Consider the following 19203-nt stretch of genomic DNA (forward strand, 5'->3'; position numbering starts at 1 on the left):
CGCACGACTTCCATTCTTTTACATGAAGCCCAATTTATGCAGCTGAATATTCTGATGATGGATATTTCTACTGGAGCAGATCCGGGTGGAGTACCTAGCTCAAGGGCGCACAATGGCACTGCCCCCACCTGAGAATCAGAGCAACAGGCTCGCTTTTTGTGTTACTCTGCCCCCCCCCAGTTGTAGTCAGCCGGGCCAAAAGTGCTTCCGGGAAAGCTTTATTTTACAGCTCATTAATTACGTTGTGTTTACACGTAAATATTCACATTTCAGAGGTAAGTACTATGAAACGGGCTGTACATAGTACTTACATACTTACAGAATTTCTGTTATAGCACTTACCACTGAAATCAAAATAGTCACCTAATAATTACATAACTAGCTGTGTATTTACCCAGTAAATACTAGGTAATTAACGGGCTGTAAAATAAAGAGTTACTCTATTTTCCTTTGCATATTTTGTTACAGAATAGCTGGAAAAGGAGCAGGAATTGTAATAAAGCTGCAGTTATAGTGATTGGATAACTAAGGTTAGGGTACTATAGCTAAAGTTATAGTCATTGGATAACTGAGCCCAGGGTTACCAAAACTACAGCTGTAGTTATGGTGATTGGATAAATAACTGTGAATGAGTGGTGGCTACTTGTGTATGCAAATACCTCATTAATGACTGTATTCAGTGGCTTTTGGTAAATTTCAAGGTAACAAGGATATAAGGTATATTTTTAGGATTCGTGCTTACTGTGCAGAGAACTAAGACAGTGTATAGAGATAATAGACTGGGTCTGGAAATGGTTGTTAAAGTATTCATGTAGCTAGCTAATGATTGACAGCACAAAAGTAAACACTTTATGTATTTTAATGGGTACATCTAAACCCATTTCAGATAAATACATTATAAAGCTTCTTAAATGGCATAAATGGTAACTTGACTACAATTAGAATTTAAGTGGGAGGATATCAATGAAGACAAAAATAATATCGTAATGATCGTAATGCCACCCGGATTGGCAAACAAGCTTTAATTAGAATAATATTCAAGAAGAGAAAAAAATAATAATTAGCAAACATTTTACAGTGAGAATTAATCAACATTTATGAATGTGTGTTTTGTGCCCATGGACAGAAAATGAGCACTGGTAGCTATATGCGACTGCCTCTGCACTCTCTGAAATAACGGTACAAAAAGTGCCTAAAAACCTACAAATGTTTGTTGCTTTGGTGGTACTCTATAGGTGCGTACAATTGTACCCCTAGCCAGCAATATATAATTAATTTGTACCTTTTCATTTGTACCCAAAGGAAACATTGCTGTACTTTCAGGGTACAGTTGGGAAATGTGATCCTTGAACAAAAATGTTCCTCCACTGTCACTTTATTCCTGAGAGTGTGCAGTATGTGTGTGTGCTGTGTGTGTGTTGTGTAGTATGTAGCTACCGCTCATGCTAAGCGGTTGCGTCATAATAAAAGAGGCATGCAGTTGGCTCATTGGACTTAGCCACAGTTCCAACATCGATGGGCCTCAGATCATACTCCTGGCATGAGCACTGCATGCAGTGTTTAGGTATTTCTGGGCCGCCATAAGTTTTTAAATGATATGAAATTGTTATGGAGCACATTTTAATTGCACAATATTACAGGTCTGAGATTGCTGAGGCGTTTTAAAGGAGAGCGTTTGTGTTTCCACGCTCTGTACGACTGACAGAGGGATACAGAGCTGGACTAAAGGCTCCCATTAGGCGCTTCATATTCTGAGAAAATGGGGCCGAAAATGTGCCAGATAAAACAAAAAGGGTACTATGTTTACACGGCTCTTTTTTTTTTCCTTTTCTTTTTTGCACCTTGTTCTTTTCCAGTGAAGTGTTCTTGACTCTCATCCGGTTATATCCTCTGAGATATATATCCTCTTTGCCCCCCCCCCCCCCCAAGCCTGGAATGGCATTCACTGGTGGCAGAAAATGCATTCAAAGTGAGGACGAAAACAAACCTCTAAATAGGTCCCATCTGTGTACTAGCCCTAGAAAGGCAGTCAGGTGTGGCGGGACTTTGTGATGGGTGAAAGTACTGCATTTTTATTTGTCTTGTGTGGAAAATTCCCTTTTTCCTCTCTCCCTTGTAAATGTCAGATTTAATCGCTCTGAGTGATTTGAGGCAGTTCAAGACGCGAAAGGTAATCGTACTGGCGATAATTCACCGTTTATTAACATTGTTAAATTAACAGAAATAATAAAGGCAGTTGACTGAATCGTATACCATTGACTATATTGGTATTGTATATGCATTTAAATGCATGCCATTCATTTTATAGAATGTAATTCATAATCAATAAATGCAAGCATTCTGTCTTCAGCATCTTTAAATCGCCCTGCACATTAAAATGCTCAATGTTAATTCAACTAAATGAAATCCAATCAAAGAGGGATCAAATGTGCTCATTCAAAGTAAAATGTGTTCTTTCAGAGTTCATTTAGTCCTGATCATATTACTCTGTATTTGATTCCCTAATGTGGGGTGCTCTGTCATATTTGTGTCATAATTGTGAACCCCCCTATGAAACCTATGAGAGATTCTATGGAGAATCATCAGTATGTAAATATATGTACAACCCCCAGTGAGAAGGTCAATGTGACTTTGATAAGGAGGCCTCCAATTACCTTTCTATTAGGTAGATCTCCATACAGCTTTTATTTGGGAGATCTCCGTGGAACTTTTATTTTGGAGATCTCCATAGAACTTTTATTTGCGAGATCACCATAGAGCTATAATTTGGCAGATCTCCACGGAAATTTTATTAGGTAGATCTCAAAGGAACTTTTATTTGGGAGATCTCCATTGATCCTTTATTAGGTAGATCTCCACGGTACCTTTATGATATAGGGAGCAGGTGGCTGTTCTGAGGCTAACTGTTACAGCTGGATTCTCCGCCCCAAAACAGCCCCGGGGTACGACTTTCCGAAAAACAATTCTCCGTCCTCCTCTTCGTCACGACTCGTCCGGACGCATTTAAGTGTCGCTACGGCGCGCATTAATCAGGAAACGTGCCCGTGATTCATATCTGCTTCATGGGCGCGGACAGCCCGATCGATACGTTAGGCTGATTACGGTCTGCCAGCTCTCAGCAGCCTGCCGTTAGCCGCGGGGGTCAGGTGATCCCAGGTGGTGCGTTCCTATTGGACCCCTGGGCTCAGCACCAGCACCTGAATCACCGTGTAAATGGGTGGTGTTTAAGGAGCAGGGTTATGTAAGTCACCCCATAGATATGTACCTCCGCTAAGTGCATTAATTATGTACAGTGTGTCAGCAGAGTAGAATATATATCAGTCTCTCTCTCTCCTCTCTGTCTATCTCTCCTCTATTTCTCTCTCTTTTCCCCTTGCTGTCTTCCCCTCTTTTTTGCTCTTTCTCCTTCTCTTTCTCTCAATCTCGATCTATTTCTATCTCTCTCTCCCTCTCCCTCTCTCTCTCTCTCTGTCTCTCTCGCTCTCTTTCTCTCTCTCTCTCGCTGTGGCAGTCTGTGCAGATCAGCCGGTGCCCCTCATTAAGGGAAGATTTCAAAAAGAGGTGTTAAAAAATAAGCGTCAGACTGAAGTAAAATACCAGAGAAGCTGTCCTGTTGACATTAATGGTCTGGTTGCCAGGGGAGACTCTCTCTCTGGACTCGTCAAACTCTAGATCCTTCCCAAAAAACCTTTGTGGGAGAAAATAAGTGAGCTTTAGAACAAAACATAGCGTTTCATATCAACATTTTCATTTCATGTTGAGAGCAATTCTATTTCATATCGCAATTCTCAGTTACACCGCTCTTTCAGATGATCGTATTTTTGTCAGAACCTTCCGTAAAGCGGCCTGGCCTTGCCAGGAGTTTTTTTTTTTTTTTTTCAGAAGGGAATTTGCCAATCAACCCCACATCGCTACGAGGTTATGAATTGCCAATCAAATCCCCCCGGGACATTAATGAACAGAGGGAAAAGCTATTTTTTACTCCCCCACCCTCCACACGTCCATGAAAAATGGAAAAATAACCGGCGGTGGTGATCAGGGGCCACGCCTCGACTCTTAACGCTTTGTCTCAATAACCGATTTGTTACTCCGCGCCGATCCGTCAAAGAAGGAGGGGCCGCTCTGAACTACGCGTCTGAGAGGGGAGGGAGCAACACCGCGGCGAATGAAATACCTGCTCTCCCGCACTGTCCATCATTCCCCACCAATATCTGTTTGACTTTCCCTGTTGGGAAGATTCATGGCTCCCCGTGGCGGTGTGCACTGGGCTGGAAATGGAGAAGGAATGGCGAGGGGGGGGGGGGGGGGGTTTATTTTAATGTCTTAAATGGCGGTATTTTATGGATCGTCTCGCGGATGTGATGCGTTTGCACTTTGGGGCTTTGCCGTGGATCAGAAGAGGCGCGGGACGGGATCGCGGGCCAGGATGGATACTCTGAGAGAGGGTCTGCGTTTGATCCGACCCCTACCGCTGTTGATGAGGTGGCCCCGGAGGGCTCCTGAGCTGATGGGGCCCCGCGCTGGCCCGTTAATGCCCACCCGCTCTCGGAGTGAGCCTCCAGGAGCTGACCTTATCGCCGGGGTCCTCCCGCGCGGTAATGTATGCACCACGGCTCCCTCCTAAGACCGCAGGATTTGTGGGGAAATGGGGTTTTAATAAGCCGCCGCGGAAACGGCGCCGTTTGGCCCGACACGGATTCGGGTTCACGACGCGCGCGAGGCTGGCTCTTGGCCTGACGGCAGAACCCTGCAGATTTCCACTTAAGAGCAGCCTTTTTTTTTTTTTTTTTTAAGGATTAGTCTAAATCCGTTAAGATGCCTACAGTATATAAATGGATCTGCCTCTTTGCAAGAATGTACAATGTCCTGCACTCACTTCATAAGAAGCCTATAGGCCGTTATATTTCAGATTTTTTATAGACCAAGTAATAGACCATTACATTTCATTAATGGCATTTGGCAGACCACGACTGGTCCAATGCAAAAATGTATTTATTTCTATAATATAGTGTAAGGCACAATACTAAGTTAATCCACAGATGGAATTTAGATATTACTGCACTGTAAGAAATGATACACTATATTTACCCAATAAAATTAAGGTATAGATTACAAGTATTATTATTTAATAAATATAACATTATTATATTGATATTGTTGATTCATCTGTTAACTTACCTTGATTTTATTGAGTAAATAGGGGTGTCATTTTTTACACTGTGTGTAAGGTCTACTGAGTAAGTGATACCAAATCTTGACTGAAACAAAGAAAGCACAGTGAGGCTACAAGAGTTTGCGTGTCTCTTTTGTCTGACGAGTGGTGGAGGAAGGTGGGCACACGTTGCCCTGCCTGTGGGAAACGCTCGCACGGACTGTTGGCAGCTGAGCAGTAGCGCCTGAAATGGGACGGCTGCCAATCACGGGACGGATGTTTCCACAGCAACGACAGGGAGGTCGCGACCCTCAGAGGTCTGGCGGGAAGCTGGAAGTGACAGGGCCTGGTCGCCGTCCAGCTCTCTGTCTGAAACGGCCTATTGGTCAGATGTTGATCCTCATGTCTGTGGCGACCTATCCCGGTTCCTGACAGAGCAAAAGAAAGGAAGAGAATCATCCCATCAGAATCTTCACAGTCCAAAAAATATCTAAAGCTGCCTTTATACTATCGTCATTGTGGTAAACAGTGAGGTTTTGCGTTGTAAAGAGTTCAAGAACAAACCTTAGTGTTTACCATAGAGTCTCATCGTTAGATGACAATGTGCCAAACATTATCTTGTTTCAAGACAAGCCATACCTGATGAGTATTATTAGTCAGTGGTGTGAATCCTCTTTAATCACTTCATATTAAGGACTATCATGTAAAAATCGACATTACATGAAAAACACACACCACGCCGGCTGCCGTAATGAGAAAGACAAGGCAGGTTCAGGATATCTAATAAAGCTTGTACAAACACAACTCCTCATCTCAGTGCTCTTGATCAGATTTACGTGCACTAAACTGTTCATCTGGTGACAATTGGTCCTGGCTGGGGATCTTCATTATTTTGCGGCAATTACCGAGGAAAAACACACTTGCTAAATGCGTACTAAACACTTTAACTGATTCCATATGCTGCGTTATCTGCGGGGCTGATGAAAGCTGATGAAACGCACAGTGACGGTGTTGTAGTAAATTTGGATATTTAAATGTGTCTTTCCTCTCGAGAGCCTCAGGCCGACGCACGGCGGGAGACTTAGTTCTCGAAGCTGAAATACCTCAGGATGAAAGAAGAAGGTAAATAATTATAAAATGGCCGCAGTGACAGTTTGAAAGCAGAGCAGGGAGAAGGACAGAAATGGTTCGAGTCGCAGCGGCATCTCGGATTTTGGATGGGGGCGGAGACGCCGGTATTGAGGTCACACTAGCAGCCCCTAGTCGGACGGAGGCGAAGCCGTTATCGGAAAGTGGCGAGGCGCGTACCCGGCTTTGGGGTGCGCGCCACAGGGGCAGTGGCTCTCTGTACCTAACTGCCAACATCCACCTCAGTGTTCCAGGGTCAAAGGTCAAAACAACAGCCATTATGGTATTTGATTAGCCTTTAAAATGATCTCAGATCACACAATGCCTCCTGGGAGTTTTGCATTAACCTAACTGTCATGATCGTCACGTCAGGTGTTATAAGAACCGTACAAAGTATTAATAACACATTCATAACAAACGGGCGATAATAGCAATAAGGTGGAGAGGTGCCTATATTTATTTTACAGAGATGGAAAAGCAAAAAGGATTGTTAAAAGGTGTGGGGTCCTGGTGCGGGAGGTGCTGTGCCTGGGAATCGAACCTGTGGCCGCACTCCCCGATTTATATACGGGCTGGCAGCTGACCACTCTTAGTGCTGCACCACACATTCTTCCATTTTCTTACGTTACGTTGTGTATCAGTCTATCACTGCGGCATTTACTGTGTTTCTGGGGCTACCCTCTTGGCCAGGTATTCTCTGTAATGTATTCTATGTAATGTAGGTTCTAGTTTTTTGACAGGCACAATGGGAGACGACATAAAACACCTTAAGGTCTCGTGTGAAGGATTTCTGACAGTCCACTGGCATTATATATTGTTTGGGCTCTGTACTCCAGCACATTGGACTTGAAACGAAACAATGAATTTGAGTTTAAAGTACAGACTGTCAGCTTTAATGCGTGGGTATTTGCATCCATATTGGGTGATCTGTGAAGGAATTACATCCCTTTCTCTCTCTCTCTCTCTCTCAAGCGCACTCTCTCACTCACACACGTACAGACACAGACACGCAGGCACATATCAAACACCTGTTTTCTTTCAAAATGTGGGCATTTGCATCCATATTGGGTGATTTGTGTAGGAATTACAGGCCTTCTCTCTCTCTTTCTCACACACACAAACACACATACACACAAAAACACACACACACACACACACACATCAGACACCTTTTGAAAAGCTAGGACTCCTCTCCATCCCTCTGTCACCTGGTGCAGAAGGATATAGGTGTGTTTTTTTTCAGTGGGCTGTGCTTTTTGCCTGCTGAATAAATTATCTTTGGTGTGCCAGCGTTGCCAGGGGTGAACATGCGAAGCGCTACGTGCTCTCGCTCTCGTGAGCGGGAGGCTATATACGGCCCCGTCGGATGAAAAGGCAACAGCAAGAAGGTGAAGATGTGACAGAAATGGAAGTGAAAACGGAATTAGACCGTGTTTCTTTCAGGCACTAAAAACCTGGGGGCCCCAGGAGTTGGGAGGGAGGGGCGGGGACGTAAGCGTCAGTCAGTCACGTAATTGCAAATGCGCAACGCGAGTCAGTTTGAGGTTCACTTCCTGTATTGCAGGGATCTTAGCCTCCAACCCAGTCTGGTCGATGTTGGTGCGTTTCAGCACTTATTTTATCTCTAACAATGCACACTGCTTGTTTCCAAGGCCTACATAAATGGGCTTATAAGTTAAATAAAACTACATTACCCAGCAGGCATTGCTGCCCTCCACAAACTGATTGTTCCCCTTTTTTTTTCTTTTTTTCTTTTTACATTTACTCTGTTACATTTACATTTGCATTTTAGTCATTTAGCAGACACTTTTAATCCAAAGCCACTTACAAGTGCATAAGTTATTCAACAAGTGAAAAGCTTCAAAACAATGAACAAAAAACATGCAATGCGCACAGTCATAAGCACAAGCAATATTTATAGTAACTGCATATTTTCTTTAAAAATTTAATTTAACACTGCTGGAGTTGATTCAATTGTAGTAATTACGCTGTGGAGTGGAGTATTAGATCCCTGCTCAAATTGTTTTTAACATAATTCCAACTGTATTACCCATTGTATTTGTAAACATATTAAGTAATACTGCTATTTGTAAGATTGTTGTTCACCCACTCAGCTCCTGATAATTGCAGGTGCCTGGCAATGTTGTGACATTGTGTACTTCATCCTGTATGTACATAACATGACAGAGAAGCCAGAGGGTTTTTAAAGACGACTAGCTGTGAACTATGCAATACAAAGCAGCGCAAAGCCGTCAATCCAATACACTGTAGCAGAGTGCTGAACCTAATCGGCTAAGATAAGAGTGAGCAAAAATCCAGCACAGCGACATAAAAGAGACTGACAGTGTCTTTAAACCCGACCTGTCTTTATTACAGGGCAGCCCAACCCTGTTCCTGGAGATCTACCGTCCTGTAGGTGTCCACTCCAACTCTAAGAAAGCACACCTCATTCAACAGCTGGAGCAGGGCTGCCCAGTCCTGTTCCTGGAGATCTACCATCCTGTCGGTGTTCACTCCAACACTAACAAAGCACACCTCATTCAACAGCTAGAGCAGGCCTCCCCAATCCTATCCCTGGAGATCTACCACCCTGTTGGTTTTCACTCCAATCCTAACAAAGCACACCTCATCATTTAGCTGTACCGGATGTAACCGTACAGATATCCTCCATTTGTAAAGTCTGTTACCGTAGAATCACCGAGAGGGCAGAGCGGTTCACCCCGGCACTCTTTCCCACGGCCTGCTGGGACGCCTCAGCGGCTGTCTGCCCACTGAAGCGCTCTCAGATAAGAGGCCAAAGCGGGCGTAATTGCGGGATTCACCGCTGAGTGATAAAGAATAGCCTTTTTTTCAGATTTAACACATCACAGAGCTTCTAGGAAGGAAGTGAAACCTGTCTCCCTCGACGCGATTCCTCCGGGAAGGTGACGTCACACACCCTCTCTCTCTTCCGTTCGCTTTTGTCTAGTTTGGGTTTTTTAGTTTTTTTTTCTTCTTCCTCCTCTGGACACCTTTTGATGTTGCTCCCTATTTCTCTCCCGACGGCCTCCTTTGAAAATTTCCCGCAAACGGGCAGATGCGTATCTCGCCCCGGTCGCACCGCGTATCGGAAACCTCCCCGCGCGGTCAAACGAATTTCAGTCGAAGCCGCGACCGCCTTTAATCCGGACGGGACGGGACGGGGGGGGTTGGGGGGTCAGGAGGCGGGTTGGGTCACGCGACGGCCCCACCGTCAATACCTCCCTCGGGTGTTGTCTTCGCTGGAAGAACAGAGCCAGGCAGCACATCCCTGTATCAATCTCCCGGCTACCGCAAAGATCACAGATCGCAGTGATGAAAGGGAGATGTTTCAGAAGGTCATAAGAGTGTCCAGCTCCCCAGAGAAGGGTGTTCAGCCACTGGGAAGCTGGACCACAGACCCCCGCCCCCCCTCCTCTACCCCATCCGTCCTCCCCTCCACTCTTCCCTGCACAGGAAGACGGATACATCTTCCACGGCGTGAAACCGACGGGAATCAAAGGGTGCGGGGTCCTCTGCTGAGATACTGCATCAGTCCGTGTCAGTCAGTCGATGAGCCAGGCCACAGCCACTGGCATTCTGCTCACTGCTCCTGTGAAACAGAGAGTCTGTTAAGAGGGTTTGAGACAACGTTTCGGTGTTTGTAAATCCTCTAACCGCAGTGTAAGTCTCTTTTTTTTTTAAACGGAGAGAGTAAATATAGTAGACCCAACTCTGCTACGGCTGGTTCGGTGCAGGCTGGAACACTAAGTCCTTGGAAATTGTTATCGACTGATGTTCCGCGGTAGTAAATCGATTTTGCTAAATTTCATTTCGTGCGGCTGCGTTTGCCATCTAATCTGTGTTCTGTTTTACAAGGTCTTCCACAGAATTTGGAAGAGCAAGACAAGAGACACTGTTTTATTTTTTATTTTTATTTTTTTTTGGTAATCTTTCTTTTATGTTTTTTTCTTCCGTTCTCTTTCCGTCAACCTGCCAGAGTAGTTTTTTTTGTGTGTACACAGAAGGATTCAGGGGCCTTGACGTATTTACTCGCCCTCTAGCACGGGTTACCTTTCAACTGCACGTAATATGAAAGACGCAAGAGAGGTGTGTAACCAATGAGAGCATCGCGTGTTCTGAGCGTGCAGCCTAACCCAGTGCCCCGTGGGCAGCTACACTGCCGTTTACGTTCAGCGCTTCAACATGGTTCTGTCGAAACCTTACTCCAAAAATTACTCCCAATTTGTTCCTTCTTAATGGCTTCGGCTGATTTTTGTTTGGATTGTATTTTTTTATTTTTAATGAAATGAAACAGACCTACTCTATCGTAGGTACGGTGATTTAGCAGAAGTGGTGAGAAAGTCCCCATGGCTGTTGGAGGGCCGGGGACAGGGGTGAGCTCCCTGTCAGGTAGATTTGTCAGAGTGGCGGTTTGTTTGTGTGTGAGGAGGGGGAGGGGGAAGGGGGGGGTGTCAGGTGCATTTGCCGAATAACCCTGATGGATGAGGTGACTGGCTGAGGCGACAGACGACCTGCTCCACAGGGAGGAAGTGGCGAAGATGAGAGAGAGTACAAGGGGTTGAGCGGGGAGTATTAATCCAACTCCCCCCCCCCCCAGAGAAGGTGTCCTGTCAGTCAGCCTTTCATCTGCCCCCCTCCATGCCCATCTGTACAGGATGGGTCTCCAGGGGGGGGGACGGGGGGAGCACTTTTTTTGGGAACCGAGGAGGTTGTGGCTAGCTAAACCGCTAGCACTTGGCAGGGCTGGCAAAGACACCTGAACACATTTAGCTTGGCTTATCCCGGGCCTGTGAGCCCCTGCTCCAGCTGTTTCCCAAAATGGCCGCACTGTGGCCCTCATCTACAAACGCCCCTGTAGCTGCAGCAGCTGTGCCTCAGAACAACAGGGAGCCGCCCAGGATTATACAACAGCCTGGCGCTGTTAGCGTACGCGAGCGTCAGCGGGAGAGGGAGGGGGAGAGGGAGAGGGCAAGGTGCGCAACATATTTACAAATCAGGAAAATATTTTTCCACAAGCTATGCCTAATTATAAATAACTTCCTTGTACAATTCTCTTGGCAGACTGACCAACAAGCCCCTATTGCGTCCAGGTTCATTTCAGCCTGTCATAACCTGAGGGACCACCTCATAGTATTTTCATATTATTGTATAGATTTTATTAATATGTACGCTTTGGCAATACGTACATTTGTATTTCATGCCAACAAAGCAATTTGAATTTGAATTTGAGAAAGTGGGGTTGGAGTGAGGGATGAGAGAGGAAAAGTGGGGAAGAAAGAAGAAGAAGAGAAGAAGGGAGAGAGAGAAAAATAAGTAAAAGAGGGGAGAAGAAAAGAGCAAGGGGGAGAGAGAGAGAGAGAGAGAGACGTGAGTTGCATTTATGCTTGCATTATGTCTTCTCATGAAGTGAAATGAGCAATCTGGATCCTCCTTTTACCACTGAAGTACTGACAGCATCAATGTAATGGCTTCGCAGAGCAATTTCACATGTGCTGAAAGCCGCATTCAGGCTCCGCTCGAAGACCAGCCTCCACCAGCCTCTCCTACCAGCAGGGGAGAGCGTCTGATTTGAGCCTCCAAAAAAAAACAAAAAACGGTCTGAAGTTAAGTGTGAGAAAAAGAGGGAAGACTGAAGTGGAGACAGAGGATATAATCAAGCTAAATTACTAGCCATTGGCAATCCCCAGCAGACCAAAGACAAATGCCAGCGTGTAACGCATAATGTAGTTTCTGGACTGTGAGCACAAAATGAATATGGAGGGAAGAGATTTGGCTGCCTGTCGTTCTGGGCACGGGCGGGGGTGACGACTCTGGGCAGGGAGGAGAGCTCTCAAATTTAAAACAGAAAACAGTTGAACCTGCCAGAGCGAGTAACTGAAGGGTCTGTTACGTGGGGACGGGGCGCTCTTCCGAAAACCCGAATTGCAGTTTGTTGTTGTCGCTTGTTTTCACCTTGGGTTTCGCCGGGGCGATGCCAAGAGGCCATTTTGATGACCTCCGCATCGGATAAGGTGATTTGAAAGACGTGCATGTCATTACATTGCTGTGTGATCCTGAAGAGACCGGGTCTGGGTGGATGGTATGGGAACAGCCACACGCAGTGGCCAGGAGCCAATCCCCATCCACCTCCTCTTTAGTTTTCAAGCTGGTGTGCGGTGTCAACGACTGAGATGTAACCCTCCCTCAAATAAACAATAGGTAAGATTTTCGTGTTAAAACATTGTTACAAGGCCATTGTAAATCCCTTCCTATCATTGAAAATGATAATGACACTGACCTGTTGACTCACCCTCTGCCTGTGTCTGTAGTCCTTACATTTGGGTTTGAAAATATACAGTTGATGGACCGACACTCTGTACCAAAATTTTTTATAGCTGTACAATAATTCAAGCTCATTGGTTGAAAATTGGTTTTAATTGCCACAGCCAATGGTGTTGCAACCGTAGTACGTTCACAGAGAAGGGGGAGGGATTAACAGTGTTGTGGTTTGAGGGTGTTTGTTGCTGCAATTTCTCTCCTGACGGTTAGAAGTCCGGAATTACCTATTGTACCTTTAAGTAAGGTGAAATATAAAATAAAGGTAGTTGCAGGACTGTATTTAATTTTTTTCTGGCTGTAAGTACAGAACATCCATGAAAGGCTAAAGGCTTTTTTTTAACATTCTAATGGCAGGAAGTGAAATGTCAACGGCGTCCATTTTGTTGTCGGTTTTTTCTCTTCCACTTGCTCTAATTGCTCCTTTATGACTTTTTGCCACCTCTGACAGTTTTTTTTATTTTTTATTTTTTTAAGCTGGTTATACCCATGTGTGAATACTGAGTAGAGTTTTTAAAAACCACTCACCACCAACTTGCAGCTTGGCACATCAGTTAATATTGCACACAAAATGCAATATTCTTCCATAACACTGGCTAAAGGTGTCACCCAACAAGATTACCATCCCTGGTGTAACAGTTTTGAATACAGTATTTTAACATGTTCAAAAAGTGCTGTAGATACACAGAGCTGTGCTGGGGGTTGTTTTTGAGTGAGAAAATAATTCATAAATTTTGAAAGATGTTGTCATTGAATGGATTTTGTGTGAAAACAATGAAAAATGATGCACTGGTTTGCTCACATAGTTTGTTGCTGTGCTACCTGTGTTAAGAGTTTTGAAAAGGCGTACTCAGTATTGGCACATCGGTATAACCCAAAAAAAATGTAATCTCCCTCCTCTTATACCCGCTCGAATCGCGACTCCCTTGACTCCTAATCTAATTGGCTGGGGCAATTTCTCCATTCATTTTGTCACTGAAGCTAATGGGGCCCCTTTGGTCGGACACAATGTACCGTGATTGGCAAAGAAATGGCCTTAATGGCTCTCTGCTTTCACCAGCGGGGCTGTGGCGGTGGGCTTGCATACTGGTTTTAACTCTCGCTTTAGCAGTGCATTTTACTTCCTCTGTCACCCCGGAGAACCCCGCTTTGTTTACGAGAGCGTTCGGCGTGCCATCATGTCCTCGGTGTGTGAAAAGGAGCAAATGGTAAAAGGAGGAGATGTGCAAGACGAAATGGAAGTGGGTGTGGAAGTAGCTGAAAGCGATAGCTCTCTTTGGGACGAGGTATAATTACTTTAAGTGTAACCTATGCTTTTGATTCGGGCTAGAAAGTTTGTTGTATGTGATGTAGGGTATGTGCAGAAGTTTCTCATCTCCTCCTGGCTTTGCAGTGGCTGGTATAGATGAAATAAGGATCTTGGTCTCAGGCAGGGGTGTCAAAGTGAGTGTGTTTTGAACGGTTTCCCTTCAATCAGCTGACTTTGAGGTGTGTGGATTCTTTAGCCAATCAATGACTAAAAATAACTATCGGTGCAGAGAACACTGAAAAAACCACTGGCCCTTCAATAATTTGGACCCTTCTGGTCTAAAGCAAGAAAATACAGCCACATCACTTTTTATTTCAAACCAGGAACCAGGCCCAGCGTGTAAGGTATATGGAGGCAGAGGAGGAGCACTACGTTTAGGGAACTTTGCACCTTTTCTACGTGGTGCACTGCCAGCTCTATCCGTAAACAGGAAACTAAATTCCTTCAATCTCCCCAGCTGTATAAACGGAATGTTTGTAGAAGCGTGACCTTTTAAGTCACTCTGAAAAAAAGAAAGAAGTGTCGACTAAACTGTAAATTGCGTGTTTTTATTGTTCCAACAAATGATTCTGGCTCGGTGTTCTGAACAGCTGTTAGCGCCCGCGCTGGTTCACTCCAGTATCACACAGCGGTGAAAACACTTCCTCTCATAACGCAGGTGCAGGCTGCAGCTGTAGCAGACAGGGCAGATGTGTAATATATGACTGGGCTGATTGAATAATTTAGTAATTATGCCGAAATAGATCAGCTCCGGGGTGGCATGGTGGTGCAGTCTATACCAGTGGCACCTCACAGAAGGAATGTCCTGGGTTTGAACCCACCTGCGGCCCTTCTGAATGGAGTTTGCATGTTCTCCATGTGGGTTTCCTCCGGGTACTCTGGTTTCCTCCCACACTCTAAAGACATGTAGATCAGGCTAACTGGCCTGTCTAAATTGCCTGTACAGTGTGTGTGTGTGTGTGTGTTTGTGTGTGTGTGATTGCATGGTGTGTGTGCCCTGCGATGGATTGACTATCTCTCCAGGGTGTATTCCCGCCTGTCGCCCAACGCATCCCTGTGATTCTATACAGAAGCTTGTCTGTTGCAATATTACTGAAGCTAAACAAACTGCTTCCAGGTGTAGTCCACCCACACATATACACCTGGCTTCTGTCGAGAAGAGAATAACTCAACATTGGGAGAGAGGGTGGACGAGAGTGCTTGTGTGTGTGTGTGTGTGTGTGTGTGTGTGTGTATGGGGGCCTGCGTGCGTGTGTGTGTGTGGGCTAAAAGGTGGATGCAACTTATTTATTCCCCTTAACACTGTCACTGCGCAGTGCTGAAGGCCATGCTCCTTGATCACAGCTGAAACTCCGTCATCAATAATTCAGGGGGCGCTGAATAATTCAGGGGTCTGCAGCCACAGGTGAAGGGACGGCCTCTCTGGCCCTCTACGCGCCCCGTACACGGCGGCCCGTGTCACTTCCTGCGCCGCGGGGAGCCGCTGTTCAAAAGCTCCCTCCTGTCCCAGGGTGACAGGAAGCCGCTAAGCTGTTTGTTTCAGTCTTCCCCTGTGATTTCAGCTTAGTTCCCATCACTGGCACGAGTGCTTCTGAAGAAATGTGCCAAAACACACAGCGATTCATCTCTTTAAACACAAATGGAGAGGCAAGCCAGTGGAGAACGTGCAGGGATACCGACTCCACACTGAATACAGAGGCCACTGCACACTGAATACAGAGACAACTGCACACTGAATACAGAGACAACTGCATACTCAATACAGAGACAGCTGCACACTGAATACAGAGACAACTGCATACTCAATACAGAGACAACTGCACACTGAATACAGAGACAACTGCATACTCAATACAGAGACAGACTCTGCAGTCAATAAGTCTCAGAAAAAAAGTGTTTTGTTTTCCGTTACATAAGGAAGGTAAAACTTTGTCTTAAATTTGCATGTGCAGTGCACTTTATAACTTTTCTCTGTACTTCAGTGCAAATGAGGCCTCTGGTTAAAGCACCCAGAGAGTATGATGGGAAATTTTAGATGACAGAACTGAATCCTGCGTTAATGAAAAAAGAACAAACTTCATAGCTAAGGAGCATTGTTTTATACCGATGTGTGTGTGTGTGTGTGTGTGTGTGGGTGTGTGTGTGTATGTGTGTGCTCTTCCTATCTAACGGGGGACTATAGTGTCATGAGACATCCACAAAGGGGGGATAAAGAAACCAAATGGGGACATTTTGGGGGCAAATGCTTTAAATGTTCAAATGATGAGTAACATATATGTGTATATGTATGCCTGTGTGTGTGTGTGCGCTCTAACAGGGACCATGGTGTCATTAGACATCCACAAAGAGGGGACATAGAAACCAAATTTTGGGGGCAAATGCTTTAAATCATGTTCAAATTATGAGTAACATACATGTGATTGTGTGCGTGTGCGTGTGCGTGTGTGTGTATGTGTGTGTGTGTGAGTGTGTGCATGCATGTGTGTGATAGTTGATAGTGTAAGGTAGTTGACTTGAATGATGTAAGGACCTCTGACAAAGTCATGTTTTCCATTCCCAAAATAACTTCCACCCGCCCACCTTCCCAAAGCCCTGACACAGCCATCTGGACAGGCAACTGTCGCTGCAGATTCTAATTCGGAAGTATCGATTTAAAAAAAAAAACTTTCATCTCCTTCGTTCCTTTCAAAGCCGGTAAACAACTGAGGGGAAAAAAAAAAAAAACAAACAACGTAGGGAGTCTTCCCACAGGAATCTCACGATTCTCCACACCCTGTGGTTCCCGCTAGCGACGGGCCCATTGGTATGCCTACGGCGTGCCAGCAGAATGCCTCCCGGCTCACGGAGAGGGTTTCATCAGAGGTTGGCTTTGTCCGCACTATTAGATTCCACGAGCCGGGAGGATGTCAGAGATTAATAACTTCCATGCCCGGTGAATGGAGCGGAGGAGATGTTTCAGGTGTCCGGGAGAAATGCGTTTTGTGTTGTGCCGTTCGGCTCGACCGCGTCCGCTCTCAGCCTGCTGCGCGCGTTGTTGTACGCTGTGGGACGGGGGGGCATTGTTAGAGAAGCCGTGTCTGCTTTTGTACGGGACAAACGCAAAGTGACCTTATTCTTCTGTTTTATTCACGGAAGCAGACGCGAGAGTTCGCGATCGCTGAAGCCCGCTTTGTCCCGGGAAATGAGTCATGGTATTACTGTGCTCTGGGACAGGGAGTTTCTGGCAAAAGAAATAAATGCAAAGAGAGTGTACACTTGAATTTCAATTTGTGAAATGAATTTTGGCAATGTTAGCAGGTTAATGTTTTTGCAACAATGAGATCGGACTCATATTGCATTCCAGAGTTGTGCCAATGACAGTCAAGGAAGCCATTGTGAGACTGAGATATAAGAAAAAACAGGCTTTTCGCACAACCATACCAAAATTCAGCCCTCGAATCCAAATCCAGATAATCCCTGTGATACAGCAAACCGGTGCAAAATTCTGTGTGGCTTGCCTTGCTTTACTGATATGAATAGACACTGCACTCGACTTTGGGAATATCAATCTGGCATAAACCGGGAGAAGAACATGTCAGCTATGGTACCTGGTGGACGCTGTCAATGCGCTGTCTCTGCCCCGATGTGTCAAAACACCCCCCCCCCCCCCCCTCCCCACTGCTGCTAATAGCTGCACTGCGAGGGAGAAACGTCCCCCGTGTCCAATCAATACTGATTCAGGAGGTAATAACGGAAGTGAGGATTTATGATTCGTACACGGCCCGGAGAAGTGAAGAGACGTGAAAAAAAAAAAAGAAGTCAATTTCTCTGGCCGGTATTTCTCCCCGCCCGTCATCAAAATGTTATTCAGCGGCTATGTTTGTGAACAAAAGAGGATGTTTTAAACAGGCAGGCAAACTAACACTTCCCCCCCCCCCGCCCCCCTCTATCTGCAGAACGCTTTTCTGTTGGCTGTCCGTCCTTTCTTTAGGAGAAAGATATCGATGTTGTTCTGACGAGATGAATATCAAAAACACCTCGCCTAATGACTACATGTCTCCATTGTGTGACTCATAACTCACTTGTAAAGTTTAATTTTGAAGATGAAGCTGTGTACCCGATTCTTGCTTGCACTTAGTCATAAATCCCACTGTTAGACGGTAACCAGCGAAAAATGGTCCCTGAGCTCCATGTGAACACATCAACTAAACACCAGACATACGTGACTAACCTGCTGTTGTCTCTCTCTTTCCCTGGCTTCTCCCTCTCATCTTCCCTCTCTCTTTCCCTCCTTCTCTCCCTCCCTCCCTCCCTCCCTCTGCCCTCTGCAATCCCAGGGACGGCATCGAAAAAGGGGAGAGGTAAGTGGTGTCTGCCGTCACTCACTGAGGGAAAGGGAGCAATGGGTAGATCTTCTTCTTCCTCCTTCTCCTCTTTTCCTTCGTATTCCTCTCCTAATTCTTCATCATCGTCATCATCCTCCTCTACGTTTACTCCATCTTCCTTTCCATCTTTTTCATCTTCCCCATCCTTTTTTATTTTTGTCTTTTTAGTCTTTTAGTAGTTTTTATAGGCTGGGGTATGTGTGACAGGATGTGTTAGGGTTCTCCTCATCCTCCTCCGCCTACTCTTCCTTCCCCACCAGTATTGATTATGGCACTTGTTATAGAGTCTTTTTTACTGCACACGTCTCTTTGAGTGCTTAGCACCGCAGTGTTTCACGGCCGTGTCAAACAAACACCCTGAAAAGACGGACCCCTGTAAAACTGAGCTTTTAATGGCATTAGCCTCATTAGTCTCAATTGAACTTCCTTTGCATGAGGAAATACGCCAGTACGGGCAAGGATGCCTGGAAACAGCATGTGCTATGGACACATATGATCTCTCACTCTCTCTCTTTCACTCTTTCGTTCACTCTCTCACTCACACTCACTCACACACACTCACACTCACTCTCAGTCCATCTCTCTCTCCCTCTCTCTCTCTACCTCTCTCTCTCTTTCACTCTTTCGTTCACTCTCTCTCACTCACACTCACTCACTCTCACTTTCTCTCTCATATTGTACATTATGACACAATAAACGCACCGGCCCCTTAAATCCCCGTGGGACCGCGGTCACTGGCAGCATGCAGGCTCACCGCACATTCCCCTCAGGTGTTCGTGGGACAGGCGTGTAGGTTATCCATCCATCAGCATTACACGCACTCAGACTCACCCATACACTCATCACGGTGCCGGGCAGGGCCATAAATCAGCGCCGCGCTGCGCTTTGACCGCTCTCACATAACAGAACTGAAA

The 19203-nt window shown here is 45.5% G+C and overlaps 1 protein-coding gene across 3 annotated transcripts in view; it reads left to right on the forward strand.

Moving 5' to 3' along the window:
- LOC133134118 (cell adhesion molecule 2-like) overlaps positions 1 to 19203 on the forward strand; it is a 416600-nt gene that overhangs the window by 280592 nt on the left and 116805 nt on the right. For 2 of the 3 annotated variants that reach the window (XM_061250545.1, XM_061250547.1), the window contains exon 2: positions 18242 to 18265. The exons of the other annotated variant lie outside the window; for it this stretch is intronic. In XM_061250545.1, coding sequence (XP_061106529.1) covers positions 18242 to 18265 — 24 coding nt within the window. The remainder of the gene's footprint in view (positions 1 to 18241; positions 18266 to 19203) is intronic. 3 annotated transcript variants of the gene reach the window in all.

Source organism: Conger conger, chromosome 7 (assembly GCF_963514075.1).
Source record: "Conger conger chromosome 7, fConCon1.1, whole genome shotgun sequence".
NCBI classification, from domain to species: domain Eukaryota; kingdom Metazoa; phylum Chordata; class Actinopteri; order Anguilliformes; family Congridae; genus Conger; species Conger conger.